Source organism: Notothenia coriiceps, unplaced genomic scaffold, assembly GCF_000735185.1.
Source record: "Notothenia coriiceps isolate Sejong01 unplaced genomic scaffold, NC01 NC01_scaffold00010596, whole genome shotgun sequence".
NCBI classification, from domain to species: Eukaryota; Metazoa; Chordata; class Actinopteri; order Perciformes; family Nototheniidae; genus Notothenia; species Notothenia coriiceps.
In genome coordinates, this window is record NW_011343297.1 from 168,641 (window position 1) to 194,957 (window position 26,317).

Sequence of the window (26,317 nt, forward strand, 5' to 3'; positions counted from 1 at the left end):
TTCACATAAAAAGAATATTACAAGGCTGTACCTGATTAACTTAGCAGGGTACCCTCACCTGCTCGTTAGCGACATGCGTGCGGTGTGTTGTGGTGCTGTGTCCGTGTGTGGTTTGTGTGTGTGCTGTCGTCGTGTGTCTTCTTGTGTGTGTGTGTGTGGTGTGTGGTGTGTTGTGTGGTGTGTTTGTGTGTGGTGCTGCGTGTGGTGCTGTGTGTGTGTTGTGTGTGTGTGGTGGTGGGTGTGTTGTGCGCTGTGTGCTGGTGAGAGTGAAGGTGCCGAGAGTGGAAGGTGCAGGCAGACAGCGGGTCCAGTAGCTTAAAGGGGACCTATCATAGCTATATTTGAATAATATATTGTAAGGTGCATTACCTAATACAGTATATTATAGAGCCTTTTATTTTCAAAAACCAAACAGACCATGCCATTTAGCCATGCCTCAATTTGCCGTCACTCCAAGACTCTGCTGCATGAGCTGGAGCTGACACCCCCCCCCCCGCTGCGCAAAGGAGGGCGAGGCACCAACTCATGTTAGCTATGCCTGTGCCATGCGTTGCTATGCTGTTGCCATGCCACTGGCAACCTCCATCTCCCCCTGATAGTGAGAGTTGACCATCACAGGTGGAGTGACATCATAGGAGATGCAAGCAGATCCCACACGTATCCAGTCCGTTGCAGCCCTGTTTAGTCGCCCTTTAAGGTAGTAATGGAGCGAGACATATATTAAAGAAAGTCAAAAATAGGACAACATATTTGCTCGCATTAGCGACATAATGACAGACCCCATCGGCGTCAAGCGATGCGTAACTCTAGATCCTGCGCAATTTGTTGCTAGTCAACAATTGGATAACAGTGCCGCTTTAAATTGCCCGAGAATTGAGGAATTTCCCGATCGATTATCCCCTAATGACGAGGGAAGTTAGTAGCCAGACACAATGTGCTAAAATGCATGAAAAACACCCATCGTTTTCAAAAAAAGCCAGCTTCTGGTGGAGGGCGCGCGCCGAGGGGCTACCACATGAAAAGCCCTATATTTGAAAAAGTATGTGCAACAGTAAAGCAAGCAACGCAGTTCACAGCAAGATCACGACTCCGGCGAAACCCCTCCAAGTAACCCTGTGTACGGTGTTTGAGGATGCAGTGAGGAGGGAAAGTTGGCAGAGCCTGAAACTCCAAGTTCTTGGGAGAGTGCGAAGGAGGATCTGATGGTTCACCGTGTCGAATGCAGCGACAGGTCGCAGAAGGATATGACATAGGAGAGGGAGGCTGCGCTTTAGCATTTGGCAGCTTCCTCAGAGACCAGCAAGGAGGGGCAGTTTCTGTTGAGTGACCCTGCCTTGAAACCAGAGTGGTGCTTCCAGAAGGTTGTTTTCTGATGAGATATACAGGAGAGTTTGTTTATAAGAGTTTGCGTCAGTGGTTTTAGACAAGAACGGGAGGAGAGAGAACAGGCCTGTAGTTTATAACTCAGACGGGTTAAGAGTGCGGGTTTTTTAGGAGAGGGTTTACTCATTTATTTTCCTTAACCTCGCTTGAGACCTGTTTTGGACAAGTGACTCAGAAGTTAGAGAAGTGTTGATCAGAAGTTAGAGAAGTGTTGATGAGATGGGTGAGAAACGGTAGAATATCAGGAGCGATAGTCTGAAGGAGGTTTGAGGGGATAGGGTCCAGAGGACAGGTGGTAGGACGGGCAGAGGTAATGAGGGTAGGAACCTCACTTGGAGAGAGAGGGGAGAAGGAGGTTAGTGTGTGGGTGAAAGGAGGGTCTAGTGACCCAGCGGTGAGTAAAGGTGAGTCAGATAAAGAAGAGCGAATATCATCAACCTTTTTTTCAAAGTGGTTAACAAAGTCGCTTGACAGAAGGGAGGAGGGGGGAAGGGGCGGAGAAGATGGAAAATAGTTTTTTGGGATTGGAATAGGAAGATTGGATCTTATCTTGAAAAAAGGGCATTTTGCCTGAAAGATCGAAGCAGAGAAAGAGGAGAGGAGAGCCTGATAGGTTAGGAGGTCGTCATGGTGTTTGGATTTCCACCGTTTCCGCTCTGCTGCCCGAAGGATGGTTCTATTAGCACGCAGTGCGTCATTTAGCCAGGGAGCAGGAGGGGACTGACGAGCCTGCCGAGATGTGAGAGGACAGAGAGAGTCCAGAGAGGATGAGAGAGTAGAGAGGAGAGTTTCTGCAGCAGATCACAACAAAGCCAGCCAGCTAACCAATCAGAGCAGACTGGGCTCTGGTTTCAGACAGAGGGTGAAAAGAGGTGCTGCAGCACAGGCAGTATGAGCAAAATAAAGAGCTTTTCTCCATTAAAGCATGTAGACATGTCACAGTAGAGGCACAAAATACAAATATGAACCTGAAAATGAGCATGATTCAGCCCCTTTATCTTAAAGGGAGTGAACTAGCTACAGGATAATACTGTACAATCAAGTTAAACAAAAGTGGAACATTCCGGGTGTTGTTCTTACTATGGCCTGCATGTAAGTGTGTGAATTTGTGTGAGTATGTGGGCACAAGTCATAACTGCTGTTTTGGTTCTTAGATAGAGATCAGTAGAAAGCTAAATGTTTCCGCCGTTTAGTGGCCACTGAGGCACCATGGGACCAGATAAGCCCATCCCACACTGTCGCTTCAGTCAAAGTTTTTTTTTGAAAATGTACATATTTTGAATGTTTCACTTCATTGGGCAGCACAGAAGCGATAGACAGGATGTATGAGGAGAAAAGGGAGCCAGACTCAGAATTACATGCTACAAAAATCTTTGTCTGGATCCTGGAGATCTTAATTAGACCTAAAGCTGTTTCTTATTCTAAAAAAAAATCCTCTGATATAACTTAATTCCTCAAAGGGAAAATCAATTTGCACATCGCCTGGTGCCTCCAATTAACTTCCCTGCCAACAAATTCCAATGGAAACACGGTTATCCATTCCTAAGATTTCTGGAAAGGGCTCACACTGTGCTGTGCTAATGTCGTAATATTTTATTGTCAGTCCAAATGTTAACGAGGCACTTAACTCCACCCTAAACAACATATTACACAACTGATCTTACAACTATTTTAATTTTGATCATGACAGCAACAATTACACAACTAAATGTATCATCAGGTGGTGAGATCGGAAGCCCCAGTGCATCTGAAGATATTTGAATTGGGGGGCGGTTCTTTCTCTGTGCCAGTGGCAGAACGTCCAATGAAAGGGTTCCTCTCTGCTTTTCTCCTCACCACCACCACCCCAGCCCTCCCCCCCTCTATTCTACCTTTTTCTTCCGGTCGTTAGGCCTTTTTCTCTTCCTGCTTATGCGGTAATGTCCACAAACAGAGAGGGCTTTGTGTTGTGAGAGGGGGGAGGGTGAGATTGGTGTGTGTGTGTGTGTGTGTGTGTGTGTGTGTGTGTGTGTGTGTGTGTGTGTGTGTGTTCGTTTGGTGATGGTGATGGTGGTGGGGGGGTAATGGGGTTCGAAGTGTTAGCCTGCACTTCTAATGAGCTCTGATGAGCAACTAGCTGACATTCCCCTCGTTAGCGAGGCCTCAACACAAAAGCACCGGACACACACACACACACACACACACACACACACACATTGACGCACATATACAGGAAAAGCCATGCACGCACGCACACACACAAGAAAATTGCAAGTCGGTAACACACAAACACATCAATGCACATGAGCATGATTACACTGTAATTGCACACACACAGTTCTCAGCCATCTTGTCCGCTGTGCCAGTGAAGCTTCTCCTGCAGCTTTCTCCTGTAGCTGAAGTGTGTGTGTGCATGTGTGTGCTCAATACACACTTGATGTTTTATGTGGCTTTCTTTTATCATATGTTCAAGTACAAACGAGAGATCTTGGTTCTGTTAGTGTGATGTTTTTATCTTGTAGACATAGTTTAGGGCTTGTGATTCCCAGGGTGAGACTATAAACTAATTTCCCTGCCTGTTTATTCTATTCTATGTTCTGTATATCTGTGAATGTCTGCCAGAGCTTGAGGCTTGCAGCTTGTCTTGTGATATCTTATTGTAGAGCTTAACCAATTTGTACTCACACACACACACACACACACACACACACACACACACACACACACACACACACACACACACACACACACACACACACACACACACACACACACACACAAACAGACAATGTCTTATGACATGGGGAGTGTGTGATTGGATTTCAGCTGTTCCATATTTCTGCCAAATTGTTTGTGGACATCATAAATGCATATTGGCCACGACACATAATTGCATTTTCTTTTTGTGAAACTTTGTTTGAAAATATGAATGTTTAAAACCACAAAAAGCTTAAAAAATGTGTCAAAAATAAACACACCCTCGCATTCAGCTCACTTATTTCTACGCCGATCAATAGAGTGGTGTAATGATGACGTTTTTTTGTGGGCCAACCCGGAAGTTAGCGTTACAAGTGGTCCTTCGCAATGGGATTTTCCATTGTATAATTGAATTGACATGTTTTGTTCAGCAGGATAATCTCTACATAAAACCCTAATTTCATCATTTTTTTAAGCGTCAATGCAATCTGCAACGTAACATGGCTGCGCATCACAACCACTAAACTAAAGTCGGCCAATGTTCACTTAGAAGCTTCTGACATTTACAAGTGGGATTCGTTTTTTACACATTTGATGTTGTAGAACAAACTGCGAAAATCTTCAACTTCAATTAACCACTGCCCTTATTTCAGATATCTAACCAAAAACACATTTGAAAAACAGTAGACTTCCAGATCAGAAGTGTCAGAATAATTTCCGGTTTCAGCACGCATTCCTGCACCACCTGATCCTCACCTGTTGCTGAAGGGTTGAGGTCTGAATATCAAGGTTATGTGTCACACCTGCATAAGCTGTTTACCAAATGAGGCTGACAAATGAAAGCAGGCAGAGATAAATCAGTCAGAGGTTGAATGCACAAATATAAGTGGCAAACAATGCCCTCAATAGGCTGATTGCAAGGCAGATGCTCCTCCATGAGCTGAAACATAATGATAATCGGAGGAAGATGACATTTCTCTTTCAGTGGAGCTCGAGTGTTTTTGGGAGAAACAATTCCAAAGGAGATTCTCTGAGCAGTTCTCTTTATATTTTCTGCCCGCACAGGCAATTGCTGCTTTCTAACAAAGTAATAAGGGTTGACTGTTGCCACTTATGGGCTGTAAACACGTAATGAGTGATCCAAGCAGCACACCGGTTAGGTAAGGTTAGGTTAGGCGAGGAATCACTGCTTGAATTCTACTCAATGCTGATGCCTGCATAGGGCTGCACGATATTGAAAAAAGCTGACATTGCGATATTCTTTTCCCCTGCGATATATATTGCGTTTTTTTTAACTATATTTAACCGGATGAAAGATTTTAGTCACGGACGTCTGAATCTTCACTGGTTGACTCGTCATACCTTAAATCATGATCTAACATGTCATGATAATGCATGTTGCTTACCCTCAAATAAGGGGGTTCATCTGTGAATGAAGAAGAGTGGTTTCTAGAAGGGATCCAAGAGATTAAACGTATTACATTAAGCTATAGGAAGCTTCATTATCAGATTAGGCAATTAACATACGTGACCAAATAGGTAATTTAACTTTTTATGCCACAATTAAAACCTTTTTTGTGCAAATAGCAGCAAAGTAGTGGACATCTTTTAAACATTATAAAAATAAAATTAAGAACAGCTATACACCAGCTCCTTTATGCCGTTTTGAACCTTTCTTATATGGTGTAACACCGGCAAAGGCATCTGAAATAGTTGTTTGCTGTGCATGCAGACTCAGAGCCTGCTTGTCACTCCACTCAAGTACCCCTGACATGAGAGCCGCGCAAGTTTTCTTTTTGTAGCAAGCAGCAAAATAATTGTAACATGACGTGTTTGAGTTAATTTACCTACTTAATATCAAACGCCCTAAAAAAAAGAAAAAATTGAAAAAAATCGCACATCCCTGCGATGTGAATATCACGTATGCGCATATCGCGGTTATCGCCATGACACGGTATATCGTTCAGCCCTATGCCTGCATCATTTATATACAACTTTATTTTGCTGTTAAGACATGATCAATCACATTTTTACCATGTTTATATAATTACGATTTAGGAATTTATTGTATCAAAACCCATTTTTATACTATAAATGGCTGAGATCTTATCAACAAGTAAAACTGTAGATCCACGACACGTGTTATTTACCAACAAATGAGACACCTACTAGTGATGATGGTATAAAGACTCACATCCTACACTTAAGTAAATGTATAAATACTCCAGTAATGTACTGCATCATATCATAGCGTATCATGTGTTTTATATGTACAAAGCAACAAGTAAGTATAAGTGTAAAAGACATAGTGAAGTAAAAATATATAACATTTGCCTAAAAAATGTAGTTGAGTAGAAGTATATGGAGCATGACATTAAAATACAGTAAAAGTAAAGTGAAAGTATGTCTAAAAAGTATTTGAGTACGATAATTAAGAGAAAGAACTTTGTTAATTTTTCTAGATTTAGTTCACGTCAAATCCAGTAACTCTCTAGTTTATCTATAATCCACACCATATTGACATGATCATGTGTCTGTGTGTGCTTGTTTTTGTGTTTTTATGTTTGAATGCTTTTTTTATTCCCCCTTAATATTGGCTTCTCCTGTGAACACCGAGACGGATGCATCTTGTTTGGTGGGAACCCTCACGCACAAACTCGCATCATAGGCCGACCCTTAAGACATCTGACTGTGCTCTGAACTCAAAACACTTGCAATATTTTAACTTTTGTAGGAAGATTTTGGGAATTATGAAACTACCAACAAACAAATAGCAAGTTGCATTCATAATTCACATGATCTCTGGGGTGCTAATTTTGACGAGTAAAAAACATTCTTAAAACAAAATGAACTGAAAGTACTGCTAGTAGTGTCTTTTAGGACAACCAAAAGCCGAACAAGAAAGGAGTCTTACAAGTTACAATCATCTTTCATGCGCTGAAAACGCATTGTGAAAAGACGAAAACACACCTGGCCATGAACACGCATTGCTATGCCTCTATCCTGAGTGACAGGACGCTGTCAATCACAATGTAGACCCGCCCTTAAGCATACCCTTCCTTAGCATCAATTCCTCTCTTAATGGGACCATAGTTAATAGTATGAAAATCATGCTTTAGTGAGGATGACTTGATACTGAATCAACTGAAGCCATAAACTCAATCGGAAAAGGATGACTGATTTAAGAAACCATGTGAGAAGAAACATCATTTTCTCATAGACGTCTACACGTTTAAACTTTGGAGTTGCAACATACTGGACATGAGGAAGAATGCAAGTGTAAGGCACTTCTGAATTGGCTTCACTTTTCAGAAATTGAGGTTGCCTAAGGCGTCCCCCTTGTGAACCAAACAGAAACATATTTTACGAAACTTTACTATCCTGTCTGAAGCCTATATCAATGTAAAAACATATAGAGCTGGGACTTTCCTCTATAGGGCTGTTCTGTATTAGGTGAAATATAGACATGAATGAACTTTGTCTGTAGTTATCCACAGCTTCTAAATGTGTGTGTTTGAATAGGATATCTCTTAAGATGACCTTACAACACTTGTAAGCTGTTTGAAAGTGACATTCTGATGAGTCTTATTGAGGCAAACATTGTTTTTCTGCGGCTCGACAGTGAATGTGGTTGCCTCCTCAGCCGAGGGGTGTGTGTGTCAGTGTGAGTATTCCTGCTGTGTGTCAAGGCATGTTGAGGAATGCAACAACTTCTTGGTTCAGCTGAACACAGCCTAATGATCGCTTCAGATATCAATCCTGGCTGTCAACTCCCTGTTTTTCTCAACATAATCTCTATCTGTGTTCTTCTAATTCTACAGGAGAAATCATTGCCCCTGTGCGGACATTTTTCCATGTTTTGCCTCTTTCACCCCCCCCTCAAGCCATCATGAATGTCAGTTTACTCTGCGTGCTCCAGACATGCATGGGGCATACTAAGCAGATGACAAAAGAGCACTGAGGGTAACACATTCAGCTCAGCACAGTTTTATGTGTGGGTGTGTGTTCCTTAATGGCAAAGGGTTCTCCCTCTGCAGCCGCATTTGTTTGAGTGTGTGTATGCGGGTGTCTCTCAGTCCACAGCAGTGTGGGTGGAATAGAAATGATACGAGGGTGGGTGGAAAGAAAAGCAGAGAAAGAGGAGGGGGGAGAGCAGAGAGGCAGGGTGAGGGAGAAGATAGAGAGGGAGGAGGAGGAGGGGGTTTGACAGGGAGAGAAAGCGAGAGGGAATCTGGCGACATTCTGTAGCGGCTTGGACATTTGAAAGCCATCAAGCTTTGCCGCTTCGTTGCTCTGCGCGCACACACACACACACACACACACACACACACACACACACACACACACACACACACACTCACACTCACACTCACACTCACACACACACATTCAACAGCTGATGACAATGTGGGCTGGAGGAAGCTCTCACATGCAGCGCTGAGGATTACTTGTCTCTTTCTTCATGGAGCAGAAAACTTTGAGCGTCGATTCTGAATCCGCCGCTGATCCAGTGAGTACACGAGCTGTCACTGCACGTGTGTGTGGGAATTTACGTGCGTGTGTTTGCTCTTCCTATATCTGATGCAACCTTTTCTTTCACAGTGGTGACTCCCTTTCTTCTGTCACACATAGCATGCAGTCTGTGTTACACAGGCGTGACCGTGGGTAGCTGGAGGAAATGATAGTGATTGAAAAACAAATTCAAATGGATTTTTCTTGTCGGCTTGAATTTAAATCCCTATAAAAGTCTTTATTAACCTCCTTTAACTTTTTAAATGTCAGTGTTTCTCGTGGAATTGTCAGTATATATTAATTAACCAATCAGCCAGTAAGTTTCTATTTAGGTTGAAAATAAAATAATGTTCCAAAAGTTTAGTTGCAAGGCCCTCTCTCTGGAATGACAGCTCATGTGACCTGTGCAGACCAATCAGCAGGAGCTTTAAGGCCCAATTGAGTTAAAGGGAAACCTGTTGACTCTTGGCTCAGTCCATTGGATCAGTTTAACTGTAGAAAGTTGTTTTTTGTGTTCAATATGTCTTGAGTATTATTTCGATAATGGGCTAAATGGATCTCCTATTGTGATATCACCATGCCAGGTAGTTAGTTTAAAGGTGGTATTATATTGCAATATTTTGCGTGGCAATATTGTATCGATGCACCGAAGCCAAGTATCGGCCTGTTATGATATACATTCTCAATATTGCAAATACAAGTTGTTACCAAACCTCTTGGCGAAAATGTATTTTTCAGTCGACTTGATGGCGATACGATTGTTGTATTGCTCAGGTCAGCGAGATTGGCAGGAAGTTGGTCCAAACAAAGATGGAGATATCTCAGAAAGTCATAAGAAATTTGCCGAAAGTGTTATCTTACTATAAACAGTTGATTACACAATTATAACCTAAGTTAAAAACAGGTAATTCATTGCAATGAAGTGCAACACATGTAATAACAATAGTCGCATGTTTAAAATCGCAATAATATATCGTTGGGCCTCTTGTTTTTCAGTTAAACTGAATGCATGGTAAAATTAATGTAAATATCTGACATAATCTTTGAATAAATTATATGATATATAGTGGTGTATTCAATAAGCTCATTGTATCCAACATATTGTATTTATTTACTGTAATCTGAAGTTGTGTGTGTGTGTGTGTGTGTGTGTGTGTCTGTGTGTGAGAGAGTAAGAGTGTGTGTCCGTTTGTGTGTGTATGTCTGTGTGTGTGTGTGTGTGAGAGAGAGAGAGAGTGTGTATGTGTGTGTGTGTGTGTGTGTGTGTGTGTGTGTGTGTGTGTGTGTGTGTGTGTGTGTGTGTGTGTGTGTGTGTGTGTGTGTGTGTGTGTGTGTGTGTGTGTGTGTGTGACGTGATGTGACGTGCAATGTAAGGGGGGTTTTAACACACTGGAAATCAGCACAGGGCAGCATTTCACTAAACACAGCAGTGAGAATAGTGCAGCCTGTGAGCCCTCTGACCCAATACACACACACACACACACGAGCAAAACTCACACACATACAGAAAGAGTGAAGAAGAGCACTATCAGATGTCTAAAGATAAAAACGTTGGTGCACATTTCTTCTCCTGTGTGTGTGTACTCTCACTGTGTGTGTGTTTGTGTGTGTTCCTCGTGATATCCCCTGGGAGCAGAGTGTGTTGGGGAGGGAAAATCAGATGATGAGACGGAATCAGCGCTGTTCGTGTACATGAAACACCTCAGGAGGCCAGGAGTCACAGCAGTCGCTGCTCCAATTTGCAAATAAACACGAGTGCTTCTTTTTATCTTCATAAAGTACCAGACGGTGCAGTTCACCACATCAGCACAATCAAACGGCATCATGTGATGAGTCAGCCTGCGTATTAAATTGACTTGCAGACATAGTGTTGACAAAAAATGGATAACCAACTTGAGGCTGTATTTGTCGCAGCAGTTTATAAAACATCCTGTCTTTCTGTGTTCCTCTTCACTGCTGCAGTCTTCCTGGTCGTCATGAATTTTTCTTCAAGATTTTACATCTTTCTTCTTTGCATAATCTTGCGGAGATTGGGTGAATCACCTCTTTTATAAGATTGAATGTTAAGTAGCAGGTTTTGTCATGTCTAAGGGAGATTTACAGTCACCAGTTATGAGACCACACACACAAGGAAACCATCAAATCATTGCCTTACACTCCAAAAGGAACTCTTTGGAGGAACTTAAATAATACATAGGCAGTATTTCCACAGTATTACATAACATTCTTTTAACCTTAAGTTATTTCTTCATCTGATTATATTTTTCGGGAAGGATCAGCTTCATTTGTTGTTTTTCTCTTATTATTTATGTTAATGTTGTAGTTTTTCAAAATGTAGTTTTACTGTAGTAAAATTAACTAATGGTGTATCAATCCTATACAGAACATTTGTAAAACATAATCATATTTATTTGTGTGCTCAGCCCGATTAGCAATTGATGCTAACAAACAGTATGACAAGTCTAATCAGCTAACTCATCATTGGTTGGCATTGAAGAGCAGCGCTGTAGCAGCAAAAAGGTCTGAACCATCAGTGTTTTCCTGCTCAGTTCTATGCACTGCCCCCCCTCCATCATGGCAGCAGAGGGCAGTGTTGAGTTTTTTTGGTAATGTTTCTGTGCAAAGCAAAGGTACTGTATAGCGAAACTGGGAAATTATTAACCTTACAGAAAGAATGTTTTTTTTTTTTTTTAAATATATCGTTTTTTTGAGAAATCGCACGATAACATAAAAAATTATATAAAGGCTTAGGGCGCATGAGGTGCAAAAATATTGATGGATGGATGTTCAAAAGTTTTATACCAGAGTTGTCACCGATTTGATTTCTGGATTTCTGTTTTTTTTTTATATTTACACACTTTTCTTAGAATTTTACAGAAATGTACTATATCACAGTAAAGCATTGTTTAAAACTGCAAACTAATTACTTATCTATAGTGTCCTCATGTTCTAAAGACTTACAAATAGCAGTCACAAGTTAGAAAATAAACAACAAGGACATGGCAGTTTGGCAAATTAGACTGCAGCCTCATATGACGCAATAAACTATAGTTCAATTGTTAATAAAGCAAACACTTGTCTCCTTAATGCATGATTCAGCTATATACATATATGGTTTTGCTTTAAGTGTGTTACAGTGAAGCTTTTAACATGTGTCCTGCACATGTATGTTTTTTGAGTATCATTTTGTCATCTAATGTCAGCAGTGGAGAACATTTCCCTTTTATGTTGACTCACCCCAGACATACAATGGAAACAGAGCTGTCTGGCTAGACCACAAGAATTAGGTTAAAGAAAAATATCTTCTCTTTTCTTCTTTCTTTGTTTATTCCTTTTCTCATAATGTGGATTTAGCCAACTGAAACCTCGTCACATCCCTCGTATCCTGCATGTACTTTCCTCTTCCCCTCAGCTGACAGATTTAATGTGGACTGAACTTGAGCAGTTACTCATAGTTCTTCCTGTCCTGTCAAAGATGTGTGAAACACTATCTAAAATTAAGCACCCAAGGTAACGGATGGGAGAAAAATGTATTCATGATCCAATAAATTCCCCCCAAAAGGTTTTACCCTTCTAAATAACATAGGTAATGCTACTCATGGGCAGTAATCCTACAAACCAATTCAAAGCTTGGTCAGGCAGTATTTTGGGAATTGGTGAAAAAACACAAAATAACTAGTGTGGTTTTGCGTACAATTTATTTATAATAAACACAGGCAGCTCGAACTTTATCTTTGTTTCAGGCAGCATTTTAATTCCTTGTATACTTCAACTTGTTATCTGAAAGTCACTGAATATAGAGAAAAACAAAATCTGTTCCTAAAATAAAAGTGTTTATTTGTGCCAGTTAAGCCTGAATAAATGTTAACTTTCCTGGGCGAACAGAGCCTTGCGGTGAAAAAAGTCGTAAGGTCAGCTGTCAGCTGTAAACGAGGTTAAAATCATTTGAACTATGACCAGATCGGTCGGCGACAATTTTGAGCTGTGTGCGAAGCCGAGGGTAGCGATTCCGCCTAGTCGGGCTTACCGCACTTTGACACAAAACAACGGCAACGTCAGTGCAGAGCTTTACCCTATGACTCCTATGGACTGAAAACAAAACAGATTTAGAATCGGGAACGATTTTAAATCGAATGGTCAAAGTATCGCCATCACATTTGAAATACTGAGGATTCACTGAGGAGACCAAGGTTTTCTGTATTTTAGGCGGTATTTAACGAAAGTAGCGGAACCGGTCAAACTTGAAAGCGTTTAATTAATGCTCCATCAGATTCCTTTTCCCATGTATTAAGCTCTGGGAATTAAGGGCTTTCACAATGCCTCCAGCTTCAGTTTGTGTGTGTGTGTGTGTGTGTGTGTGTGTGTGTGTGTGTGTGTGTGTGTGTGTGTGTGTGTGTGTGTGTGTGTGTGTGTGTGTGTGTGTGTGTGCGCTATGATACAAAGGCTTTGGAAATCAAGGTTAACTTCAACAACACTATTGCGCTTGTACTGCAGAGGAGAATTCTGTTTTGGGACCACTGGTCTTTTAGTGGCACTTTTTTCATCAGACAAAACTGTAGTGGGCATAGCTCTTCAAATGTGCTGGTCTTCTTACGTTTTTTTAGAGAGTGCAGCTGTGCATTTTGATGTTTTCATTATTCTGGGTGGTGCCACATCAGGCAAGCGTCCAAAAGAAATAAGGCCGATTTCAATAACTACACTGTATGACATTAAATAGAATAACATTTAAATTGACTACAGCTACAGAATCTTGAATAGTTAAAACACTCAAAACAGAGGTATGTGGTTTGCAAGAAAAGACACAATTGTAGGTTATAAAAATATCATATGTATTATATCCACACACAGATACCACTTGCTATTCCTTTCTTAACCAGATGAAACAGAGACTCACACATTTGTACTCTTGCTGTACAGTACACAGCCGTGAGTTATCACAGATGGAGACAGTGAAATCAGAGTGTGGAGGTAAAGGAGTCGCTGTAACAGAAACTCTTACTCTTTTTTTGCCAAAACAGGAAATTAGGGGGCAGCTAGGTCTAAGGCTCAAGGCTACATTTCATACTAATTCAATTGCAGCCTTTGTTGTGTGTGCATGTGAGAGTGTGTTGCTGCTCTGACCTGTGAAGTGCCTTTGTTCCCTTGAGGCGACCTTTTAACAAACCTGCAGGCATTTCATTTGAATAATGAAATGCCTCAGGCCCATTACAGAAAACACCATGTTAATACATTGAGCAAAATACAGTTTCCCGAAGAAACAGTTTGTATCATACTGTAAATCTGTGTTTTGAACAGGGACGAGTAGAAGGAGGGCGGAGAGGTACAGGCTGTGCTGCAGCGTGATTGGCAGGTCGGCTTTTGTTCCCTCCCCTTTTGCTGCCTGATGGGGGCGTGTCACTATGGAAACCGAGCCGAGTATGCATGCATGTGTGTGTGTGTGTGTGTGTGTGTGTGTGTGTCTGCTAGAGAATGGAACTTCCTAGTCAGTCCGTCAGTTAGGTGTTTGGAGGAGTGTGTGAGAAAGAGAGAAAGGAATAGATAGTAGTAAGGAGTGCAGTATATCTACTTAATGCAACTTGAGCAGGCTAATTCTTCAGGTGTGTGTGACGGACGGGCTGTGGCATGGCTCCATCCAACTCAGATGTCTGCACCACTTTCCTGTTTTAGAAAGCTCCCAAAGAAGCTCTGTTGGTTACCTGGGTGTTTGTCTGTTCTCACGAGTGTGTGATATGTAGATTTAGAAAGTGTCCTCCTGTGTGAGAGGAGAGCAGGATGAGCCTGAGGAAGAGGCTCTCCTTTAAGCGAGTCTGGAACTTCAATACAGTGAGTAGCACACGCACATACACACTTACTGTACACATGGTCTGCATAGGGAGGTTTTTTTTTTCAAATAGGAGAAAGTGAATGAAAGACTCACATTTATTTATGTCCATAGAAGAAAACTGTATTGCTGCCAAACTGCCTTGAGGAGAAAAAAAATCAGCTGCACGTTCTCAACTTTTTACCGTCACCTTTGGTTTTTGCTTCTGCAATTTAGATGGCAAAAATAAGAGAAAGAGAAAAGGAGGGCTATAACATCATTAGTGTAAGTGTCACTGCATAGCAGTGTTGTTCTGCTCACTACAAGTGAGAAGGACAGGGACAGATGGGGGAAAGAGGTTACCTACAGCAAAGAACACAGGGAGAGTAATCATTACCTTCAGAGGAAGACGCAGGGATGGGAAAAGAAAAATGGAGAAGACAAAATAAAGGGAAAGGACAGAGTCTCCAGGGAAAAGAAACAAAAGTTAAAAAGGCTGGTGCTTTAAGAAAGAAGGGACGTGATGGTGGCTGCGGGCTGGGAAAGTGTGTGTAAAGGTAAAGTGAGACAGAAAGACTAACAGTAGACGGCTGTGGGCTGTTTCCCTTCCTCTTAAAGCCAGATGTGCTTCTGGCCAGAGCGGGGTAGACAGAGAGGAAGAGAAACAAAGGTAAAGACAGGGCCACAGATTGAGACTAATGGAGGCAAATCATTGATTCTTTTTTTTTCTTGCCTTGACTCAAGGGGCTTATCTTTTGTGTCTTTTTGTGAAAGGGAGAAACAATCAGCTGTAATACAAAGGAAAGGTGAATCATTTCATGTGAATTTCATTTTAATTTCAATTCAGTGTGAGGACTGTGAGCGTGTGAGGACGCTTGATCTGATTGCATTGTGTGAGCGTCCTGCACCTTCTTGTGTTTGCATGCGATGACGGCACGGGGCCAAGTAAAACAGACTTTTATCACCGGCTCAGCCTCTGAGTCACATCTCCTGTGTGGCTCTTTTGTAGGAAAACAAACATTATCTGCATTCCTTCCTTTCATAGAGAGTGGATATTGATTCCTGAATGCGATGAAGGGATTTCAGGGCTTTCATCACGGAATTCCAGAGACGCTCACAGAGGATTTCACTTTGGAACATAACAAGATAAAATGGACATGTATGAGGGGACGTTGAGATGGTGAACACATTGGGTTCCATTGACTCAGAATGTGTTTATTCAATGATTTAGTCAGTTGTGATTTGAAAATATGCAGATCTGACTTTTTTCATCCAAGGGGCATCATCACCAGTGGTGGCCATGACCAAACACATTTACTCAAATAATGTGCTTACTGTAAGTACAATGTTGAGGTACTTGACTCGAATATATATATTACCTGCTACTTTATATATATTTTCCACTTCAATTAAGAGGCAAACATACTGTGCTACAGGTTTCTTATAACATAGGTAAAGATTTTGATTAATAATACAAAATATAACCTACTCATTTGTCATGTTTTATTATCGTTTACGAAACGTTTTTGTTCCGTTAGTGAAATTAAAAATAAATCCCATAGTACATGTCGTCCTCCTTTAGCAGCTGCATCAGTATGGTTAGGAATACGTTAATGCATCAATAGCTATAATACAAATACAAAATATATATTATTCTATAATGGAGCATTATGAACAGAAAGTGCCATTATTTTTGATACGTCGACTATATTTTTACACTTTTTTGGTATACTTAAGTATAATTGTGAGTTCTTTTAACGGCCTATTTCCACGTTTTGGTAAGTTTACATTATTAGAAGTTTGAAGTACTTCATCCACCTTTGTTTGTCACCATGAACACACCTGCAGAGCCTCATTTGACTTTTGGATCATTAGCCTAATCCTCTTGTTCACCCCATCCTTTCTAAATTACACTACGCTGAAGCTATAAGCTCTCTCATGGCTGTCGGTGCTGGCAGGGTGACTCTGGTCTCTCAATAGCAGCCACTATTCACCTCATATTCAAAAGTAAACATGCAGGCACGCACACATCGAGACTGTTGGCGCACCAGCTTCCTCCTCAGCTGGAAGCGTGTGTGTGCGCGTGCAGTTGGGGGGGAAATCTGTGTTGTGAAGTCACCTTTTAAGGACAGCATGTGTGTGTCGGTTGTTCGGGTACAGGCATGGTCTCCTGTAGTAATGCCAGTGTTTACATGCACATGAGTATGCAAGAGATATGTTCAGTGTTCCTCCATATTACTCTCTCTTCAAGTCCTCTCATTCCTTACCAAAGGTTGCAGTTACAGCGGCAGTGTTGGAGGTGGTACAAACACTGTTGTCTTTGTGTGTGTGTGTGTGTGTGTGTGTGTGTGTGTGTGTGTGTGTGTGTGTGTGTGTGTGTGTGTGTGTGTGTGTGTGTGGGCATACGTTCTCCCCGATAGAAAGTTATTCCCCCTGTTTAGTATTACTGGCAGCTCTGTGTCTCATCTTATAAAACAGAACGTCTTTTTCCAGGAATCCTCATCCAACTAGACGCATGCACGCAGACAGGGAACCTTTTTCGGAAACTTGAGATTGTTTAAGGAGACTTTTACGGCTGTTAATGTTATGATAACATTGGGAATTAATGGCCGTAAATTGTACTCTGTGTTTTGCCGTAGTTTGAACCCCACATCCAGGCTTCATAACAGATGATGTAAGCCACCCCTCTCCCGCTAGTCACAGCTAATAAAGCACATGGGACCTGCACACACACTGACCAACCACTCCCTGCACACCACACACAACTCACACACACAACTGACACAACATAAACAAGCCAGGCATGTGGGGCAACAAGGTGGCATTTCATGTGAAGGGAGCTGAAAGCAGGAGGATGTCGGTGTTTAAACCGACATGTTGTGACCTGCGGACAAAATAATCATGTTTTACATAATCCAACGGGTTAGTTTAAAGCTACTGATCAACAGAGTTATCATTTCTAGGACGGAAGAATAGCAGTTGTGAAGACATGTGATTCAGGCGTCTTATATTTGTTGAAGTGGGTGTGAGAGTGTGTTCATTGTATAACACTCCCACTCCATCACTGGTTAGAGCATGACATTTATCAGAATGCAAGAATGTTCCAATCCATCTTTTCATGGTATTCTTTATTTTTTATGAATTACAAGGTTCAAGGAAAATCCAGATGTTCCAGAATTTACTGACATACTGTCAGGAGAATCTCAACACTGATTGCAAGAATCAATAGAAATGTCAACTCACGCAACACTTGTGCCAATTCAAGTCACATATCGACTAAGCATGTAATCGTGCTAAACTAGCTATTACAATTAGCTTACTTTTTAGTTTAAGCAACCGAAGAACAGAAGTTGAAGAAAAGATTTGTAGAAATAGCACAACATGGTTTTAAATCGACTTGTCTTTGTTGAAAAAGTTGGTACATTGATAAAAGTGCAAATGATGATGTCACAACCACTGACTCCTCATTTCACCGTGCTGAGCTGATGTAAGCTTGCTCACATTAAGAAAAAGGGATAACACAAATATCATATTTCCTATGACTTTTCTTTCACCATTTACGCTGCCCTTCTTTATGTCAGCTTTTTATCGTTCTTCTTCTGCAATGGTATAATAGTTCATCGGGTGGAGAATAGGTGAGACTTAGTGAGACTTATGCTTATCTCAAGGTAGCCACTCCTGAAAATCCCATGGATAGGTCCAAACATTTATTTGAATTTCTCTGTGAATTTTAGTTGTACATTTGAAATTCCTTTTCTAAAAGCCTTCCTTCATACTGCTTAAATGGCAAGCAAATACTGTGTTTCTTTGACATGTTAACTGATGAGAAAAAGCATTGCCTATACAGCTCTGTTTTAAACACAAGAAATGTATAACCACATGGACATTCTGAGGTTTTGCTTGGAAGCAAGTCCTCCGCGTATGTGGAAACCGTAATCAAGAGCTGCTGTGTAATTTGTTTCTTCTGCTGATGGTTTCGGTGCATTAACTGTATAATATATTGGACATAAAAGCCCCATTATTATCTGTGAACAATCAGCATCAGCAGAAAACAACCGCAGACATTATTGGGGCTTTGACATAGCGGTAACTCCCTCTACACAGTAATGTGTGCCAAGTTAATGTAGAGAAGATTGAAAGCAATGGAGGCTAAAAGCACTTTGTGACATATTGTAGGGGATGTTATGATTCTCTGTTATCAAGAATGACCCTTTCCAGATGCTCTGTAAAGAAGGGCTTTTGGGAGAGAATCTTGAGAAGGGAGAGTCTGGAAAACCCCAGTCTTTCCCTGTGGGCTGTCAGGAATGACCAGGATCTGCCAGGAGAGGAGGGGGAACACCACTGGAATGACTGGGGAAAGGTTGAAAGAGAGAGGGAGAGAAGAAGGGAATAACCTGCGGGAAGAGTGGAAGGAGGAGATGTGGTAATGGCTACAGAGGAAGAAAGAGTGGAGGGGAAAAGAAGAAACAAAAGGAGGGGGTTTGAAATGGGATAGAGGTGCAGGGAGGAAAGGAGAGGAGAGGGGCATCAACGAGGGGCCAAACCACAGAGAACGTCTGGAAGTGATCACACCGGAGCTGAATTGAGTCGGGGGGTGAACACATATGCAGAAAAATCCACCCTACACACAAAGGACATCTCGAACAGATGTCGAGCACATGCATAAATGTGGGCTACACTCCATATAAAACACACAACATGTCTTAACACAAACATGAAACACTCACAGAATACACACTGTGGAAATGTGTGGGAGTGTGACCAGCGTAAGGATCAGGTAACCATACTTTCCACTTCTCATTTTCCTCACGTCCTGTGCGACCACAATCAACCACTATAAAGTCACATCAAATCTCTTTTCACACGCCAGTGCCAACCTGCTCCTCCAAGGACAGTCTGAAATAGCTAATCCCAGAGATTACGCTGGCACTGCCATCTGGCCGGGGCAGGTGGATCAAGTGAGGGAATGACCAAGATGCACATTAACCAACCAGCACATATGCTTTAGGAGCAGTCACTCTCTCTCACTATCATTAGCTTCGATTCGTTTTTTACTGTAAAATGAATCTAAAGCAGGATTTATGGTGGGAAATCCGAGAGTCAGGGTTCCTGCAGGTTTCGCCAACTCAAATGTAAGACTTTTTAAGACCACTTTGAATAGAATTTAAGACCTATTTCACGGCAAGAAAGTATGAAGGAAAATTGCTATCAAAGAAGAAATACGTCCCATAATTACTTACAAAGTAAATGTATTCATGTTCAACATAAGAACAATGACTGAACATAACAGCATAACAGTACACAGAACTGTGTTAGCGTGTTAGCGTGTTAGACAAAAAGTGTGTGTGTGTGTGTGTGTGTGTGTGTGTGTGTGTGTGTGTGTGTGTGTGTGTGTGTGTGTGTGTGTGGTATAAAAGCAGTTTGTGTGGTTGGGAAACTAGAAAGGCGCTTTATACATCAATATCTTTCCAGCTCGCTAATGCTTTACTTATACACTGGGTTTCAACTGGGCGTCTTTCGTAATATACATTTAATATACAGTATCAGTTTACTGCAGAAAGCTGATGTATATTCTCTAGGCGAAGGTTCCCCATGCACAGTGAGGGGATTTAGCAGCTGTGATCCCTCTGTATGAGTCTGTGGGTGAAGGCAGGGTGTGGACTCACTTTCAGGAACACCTGAGCAAATGCTGTTCAGTGTGTAGTTGACATACATGTACAGCAAAGTATGCTAAAACTCATTTTAAAGTGAAACTTCATTGCCAAAACTACAGTTTGTATACTCATCCTGTGCTACTTTGAACTCCATAAGAAAACTGTTATTCTCCCATGCCTCAACAGTGAACGCATAGTCAAAGTGAGAACATTCTTGATTAATTAAAGCAATTAGGGCCATGTTTAACAAAAATAAATACCATGTCAAAAAAGCTCACACAAGTTGTGCCATATCATCCTGGTCCATCAACTCTTCTTTCACAGCAGGAGCCTGCGAGAAAACAACGTTTTCGACACAAATGTAAGATTAAACAGTGTGAGGAATATTGATATACAAACTAGGGCGGGTTCAGTATTTCTTAAAGCTAAAAACATGTCTAACTGATGACCCGGAGATAAATTCACAGAAATATGAGTCATCCAGGAACTTGTGTCGTGCTGAGTCATGATAAGGTCATTAAAATGCAAATGTGCCATAGAAAATACCCTCACAACAAGACATGCCCTCGTAGATACTCTATAACCTGCTTTCCATCAAAGAGCCTGCCATTAGCACGATTAGCTGACGGGTTAACAGCATCAAAAGATTTACAGTGTGGCTCAGTGTGGATTATTTATACAGAGACCAACACTCTTTCATACTGCTCCCGCTTCCTCCAGTCTTTCTCTCTTTCGCCTGTCCTTTTGCACTTTCTGATTCACAGAGCATTTCAACAGTGTTAGCTACATTACTGATGTCTGTGTCGGATGATCTCATCATCCCAGCACAGCATGTCTGGCATAAAAACCACTGCATTGTGTGTGTGTTCTTATATGTAATGAAAATAGGATGACTCTCAAAGGATTTATTTTTATTTTTTAAATGTGTCTGAAAAGACATCTGTGACTCTGTGGTTGAAAATCTGAGTAGATATGCAAACAAAACATCACACTCCCCCGTGAGTGGGGGCAGGTAGGCCGAAAGTTCCCCTCTTCTTCAACTCTGCCTACACAGACACACACAATAAGTCCCGCCCCTCTGAGGAGGCTTTCCTGCAGAGCAAGCACAGCCAGTTCACAGAGGTTACCACCCACACACACAAGACAAAGACTGTGGGCGCTAACCTGACTCTGTCACGATGTGAAAAGTGTGTGTGTGTTAATGAGCCAGGTCCTGTGAGAAACACAGGAGTTAGTGTGTGTGTGTGTGTGTGTGTGTGTGTGTGTGTGTGTGTGTGTGTGTGTGTGTGTGTGTGTGTGTGTGTGTGTCTGCATGCATGTGAACATGCCCGGGCAGCTGCCTCCTGGTGCTCATTTACTGTGTGAGCTTGTATGAATATGTGTCATCTGTGTGATGAGGGAATCTCCTAATCCATGTCTCTCTGTGCTTTTTTACAGTCCACTGCAGTCTCCGATGGAGGTGAGTAAGCACATCTCCACAACATCTGACAAAACCTCATGATCTCTTAGTGGCTTATTTAATTGGCTTCCTTCATCATTCAGTGTTTGTAATCTAATTTAAGTAGCATTTAATGGGATAAGGAAAAGGACTTATTATGTTAGGCCGGATGTCCAGTTCTGACGTCTAGTAGGAGTATGGCTGTTTTCATGTTGGAAACCTCTTTATTATCTGGCTGCTTCCACTTATTCCCAGAAGCAACAGAGAGTGGTTCAACCTGCTCAACATGTGCCCCACCTCCGCGGCAACCTAAAGACAAAGTCTTTGTAAACGTTGGCTGCACAAAAACAACTTGTGGATAGGGCATGCTATATAGAACATGGAGCAGTTTGGACTGCACCATGAAAGGCTCAACCGTTATTTTTGCATTCACACTGCTAATTTATACCAGTGTGTTGGTGAAAAAGCTTTGGGAATTAGGGCTTAAAATATACTGAAGCACACAGATTAAAGGTAAACAAATATCATTTAATGTAAAAATAGTTAAAACCAGCCATCCAAACTTCACAGACCCAAATATGACGTCTTGAAATGTCTGGTTTAGTTTGAACAAAAGTCCTGGCTTGCACCCACAAATATTTTGTAGTTTTTACTTCACAATGATATATGACGAAGAAAGTAAAACAATCCTCTCATTTTGAAGGCTGGAATCAGAGAATATTGGAATTGTTTCACCATATTTGTTAAAGAATGACTGAAAATATGAACAAATAATCAAAACGGTTGCCAATTGTTTTCCTCTTGCTTCACTCATTCATTAGTTGACGCACTGTTGCAGTTCTTTGGGAATTTTAATACAATAGTTTAATATTTATAAGTTCATTACCAAAATACAATTTGATAACACAACAACATGTCCTAATTATTTTGTAGTCTGCTGGCCTGTTGCTTTATTTGCATTTCACAGCTTCCAGGCATTGTTTTTCTTATCCTGTGTTCCTTCATCAACTTGTGTTGTGTTGGCCCAAATTTGAAGTTAACTGTTGGTGCCGTCCACAATTAACATGTGCCAACATTAACAAAAGTTCTCTAATTTAGGAGTCTTCTAATGGTGCTTTAACACCTCACAAATGCACATGAAAGGGACGATATATGGCAGATGGGGGATTAGTGGAGGAAGAGGAGGTGAGAAAAAGACCAGCTCCGATGTAGAAGTGTTTATAGCCGTTTGTTCATGCCACAGTCGTGTTGTGGAGAGGACGGGTTGTTTGTGGGTAAAGTGGAGAGCGCGAAAATGTTTATTCGGCCTTCTTTGTTATTTTTACTAGTAGAAGGAGTATAGAAAACTATTGCCAACATATTTTAAGTGAAGTCCATACAGTAATCAACTAGCTTCATGTCAGTCTATATTATTTATTTTTGCATTTGGAAAGAGCTATCCATTGGTCTTGTCCTTGCTGCTTGGTATTGCTTATTCTGAGATGACATAACAGGTAAACACTAAGGAAAAGGGCGGGAGTTTGGTAGTTTATTCAGTCTGCACTCTGAGTTAATGAGATGATCAATCAATCAATCAATGTTTATTTATATAGCCCAATATCACAAATGTTACATTTGTCTCAGTGGACTTCACAGTTTGTACAGAATATCAGTATGACAATACGACACCCTCTGTCCTTAGACATCGTACAAGGAAAGACTTCCAGAGAAACCCACAGTTTAAAGGGGAAAATGGGAGAAACCTCAGAGAGAGCAACAGAGGAGGGATCCCTCTCCCATTTTTCCCTTTAAACTGTGGGTTTTCTCTGGAAGTTTTTCCTTGTACGATGTCTAAGGACAGAGGGTGTCGTATTGTCATACTGATATTCTGTACAAACTGTGAAGACCACTAAGACAANTTTGTGAAAATGACATTAATTACATTTCATGCCTCATTTTGTATTTGAATGAATATCCTATTTACGCATGAATTCAGACCATTTCTTCTGTGCAGACAATAACACATTTCAATTGTGAAATACAACAGTTAAAGGTAGGGTAGGTAAGAATGGAGAAACCAGCTCAAGTGCACTAGAATCTGAAAGTACACAACCGAAAAAAATCTGCCCCTTCCTTCAGACTTCCTTACAGAGCCCCTCCTCCAACACACACGAACGCGCACATGACCAATGAGGGCACGAGATAAGTTTGTGCACAGATGGAAGGCTGACAGGCAGGTAGGCCATCCAGAAATATTTGTATATATTTATTGTCAAAGCATTTAATTTATTCATTGCTATCGAGATGTTAAGAGCACTCCATGGAATACAACAAAAAGTGTTTCTGAAGTGAATTACCTACCCTACCTTTAAGACAGAACTTACAAAGTAATTTAGGCCCATAGTAAGTACAGAATACTTTTTTTTGACAGACATTCTAGCTGGTTCTTTCTGTGTGCTACATGGGGGCTGTAGGCCTCATTAGTCTCAGTAGTAACCCTCCTTTAACAAGCGCCTCATCAATACTGCAGTTTCTTGTGTGTGTGTATGCAAGTGTGTGTGTCTGTGTGTTGTTAGTGCACTATGGGCTTGTGCTCCGGCCGTTTTTGGTTCCGTTGTCCCTCGGCTCTGAATTATTCATCACCTTAAGGCCTGTGTGTGCTTATATCACTTACCTGGAAGCTCACAGTGGTGTGTTTTTACGTGTATGTGTGTTTGTGTGTGTGTGTGTGTGTTTGTGACCTGCTCTCTCTGTGGTCAGTCAGGTATTCATCCAGGGTGCCTCTCTCTCTTCTTCTCTCCCTGTTATTCCCGTTTTACGGTGTCTCCTTCCTATGATGTTGTAGGCTGTGCTTTTGTGTGTGTGCGCCCCATCTCGGATTCTGGGTTCCACCTTGTGTGTTTGAGTTTGTGAGGGGGGGCCTGACAGGCTTAGTATGGATGGAGGGGCTTGGATACCCCTCAGGATTCGCTACCTTCCCCACTGGCACCACACAGGCTCCTATCAGCTCTACCCAGGTGAGGACACAGCTGCTTTAGGTGCTCCTTATCTGACTAAATTAAAATGATATGCAACGAAGATCAGACATAATGACCGCAGAGGCTTTGATGTTGAGTATCAGTCAAGCTTTGTTTCAGTTACTGAGGAGCCATTTCTAAAAGGAATCCCCACCGTCACAACATACAGACGGTTTGTTTAATAAATGGTTTTCTATTAACTTCCAGCTGCAGAATGAACGTGTCTCTACGTATGTGTGAGTGCAGCTCTTGTTACTAGTATGAATGTGTTTACTGTTGCAAAGTGTTGCTCTGATGTCTAATTTCTCCATAGTCATTACAAGATAAAAGTGGATTTAGTGTCAGCTTTAGAGTTTTTGTTTTTAAGAACTCTGTGCTCACTGAGTTCATTGTGCATTTTCACAGTTGTACATCACTAAGTGGCTGATGAAATGTTGCATTCTTAGTTAGTTAAATGTCGATAACACAGTTTACAAAAATATTCACCAATCTAACATTAACTCTGTGAAAACTCAGTTTAAATTATTATATTATTAAATACTCTTTTATATTGGTTTTAAAGTTTCCATGGCCTTAAGAACCTTATTCCTTGAATATTTAATTTAATTTGAGTAATGAAGGTGTCAGAAAAGGTCATATCTTACTGTGTAATTTCTTGATAATTTGCTGACTTTATAGATAATTTTTCGTTTTGTTTCTTGGTCTATTTGAACTGTGATGTGTTGTGATTGTGATGAAGATAAAACATTGAAATTAATTAGTGTTCTAGAGAATTGATGGATTCTTGTTTTCCTCTCATTCACTGCAGTAGTTTGATGACGAAAGCCAAAGTCCTGAGAGCTCTTTACTATAGAGTTTGAAACTGAATCCGAGTAAATGAACTGTTTGGAAAAACTGAAGAAAAATAACCTTATTGTGAGAACTCTCTTTGATAAACATGATTAAGGTGCAAAGCCGGGGAAATCACACTGGATGTATTCATTAGCAGCTGAGTTCCTAAATGTAAAAAGACACAGGAAATAGCTTAGAGCGGCACAATTCTTTTTCAGTTTATTTTCAGGAATTGCTCTGTCTCGGGCACCTGATCGTTGATGCTCTCCCTCTGGCTGTTCTTGTTTTTATTTTTATCTCAACTGATCATCCCCATTTCCGTTGATCTGGCCTGAAGGCTGAAGCTCTCTTATTTTCGATATTCTCATCCTCTTTCTGTTCTGCAAGTCTGTGTATCCATTAGGAACGCAGCATCGGCCTAGTATTGCACAAAATACAAAACTCCTTCATTTGTATGTTAAAGAAGTTCCTTTTGTGTAGTGTTTAAGGTGTTAGAAAAATAGTTTAATACGGTTGGGACTTGTTTAAAGCTGCAGCCACACGAGGACGATAACGGTTGTATCCGCTACAGTTCTCTATCTCAGATAGACGGTACGGCCACACGAGGCCGACAGGAAAACGCAGATAACGATAACGGGTCCCAAGGTTGGTAGATCTGCGGACTAAACGCTCTGGGGGCCAAACGGCTCCGTGTCTACGCCCTATAACCATAGGCGGCGCCAGGGGGGTGCTGAAGCTCCCCCTAGGAGCCATAGCACCCCACAAGCACCCCCAAGAAATGTATGTCTTTTTTTATTTTTCCGTGTGAAATTCATCATTTGAAAAAGGATTGACTCGAAAAAAATATGCTACAGAACAAGTACTTCTGGGTCTCTGTGTTTCATTCAAGCTTGTGTGTGTGTGTGTGTGTGTGTGTGTGTGTGTGTGTGTGTGTGTGTGTGTGTGTGTGTGTGTGTGTGTGTGTGTGTGTGTGTGTGTGTGTGTCGTGTGTAGTGTACGTACTTATACTAGTAGTAGTGTACGTACT

The 26,317-nt window shown here is 41.3% G+C and overlaps 1 protein-coding gene across 6 annotated transcripts in view; it reads left to right on the forward strand.

Annotated features, from left to right (window-relative positions):
• rgs12b (regulator of G protein signaling 12b) overlaps positions 1–26,317 on the forward strand; it is a 48,410-nt gene that overhangs the window by 12,191 nt on the left and 9,902 nt on the right. For all 6 annotated transcript variants that reach the window (XM_010771867.1, XM_010771866.1, XM_010771862.1 and 3 more), the window contains exon 6: positions 21,463–21,484. In XM_010771867.1, the coding sequence (XP_010770169.1) occupies positions 21,463–21,484 (22 nt within the window). The remainder of the gene's footprint in view (positions 1–21,462; positions 21,485–26,317) is intronic.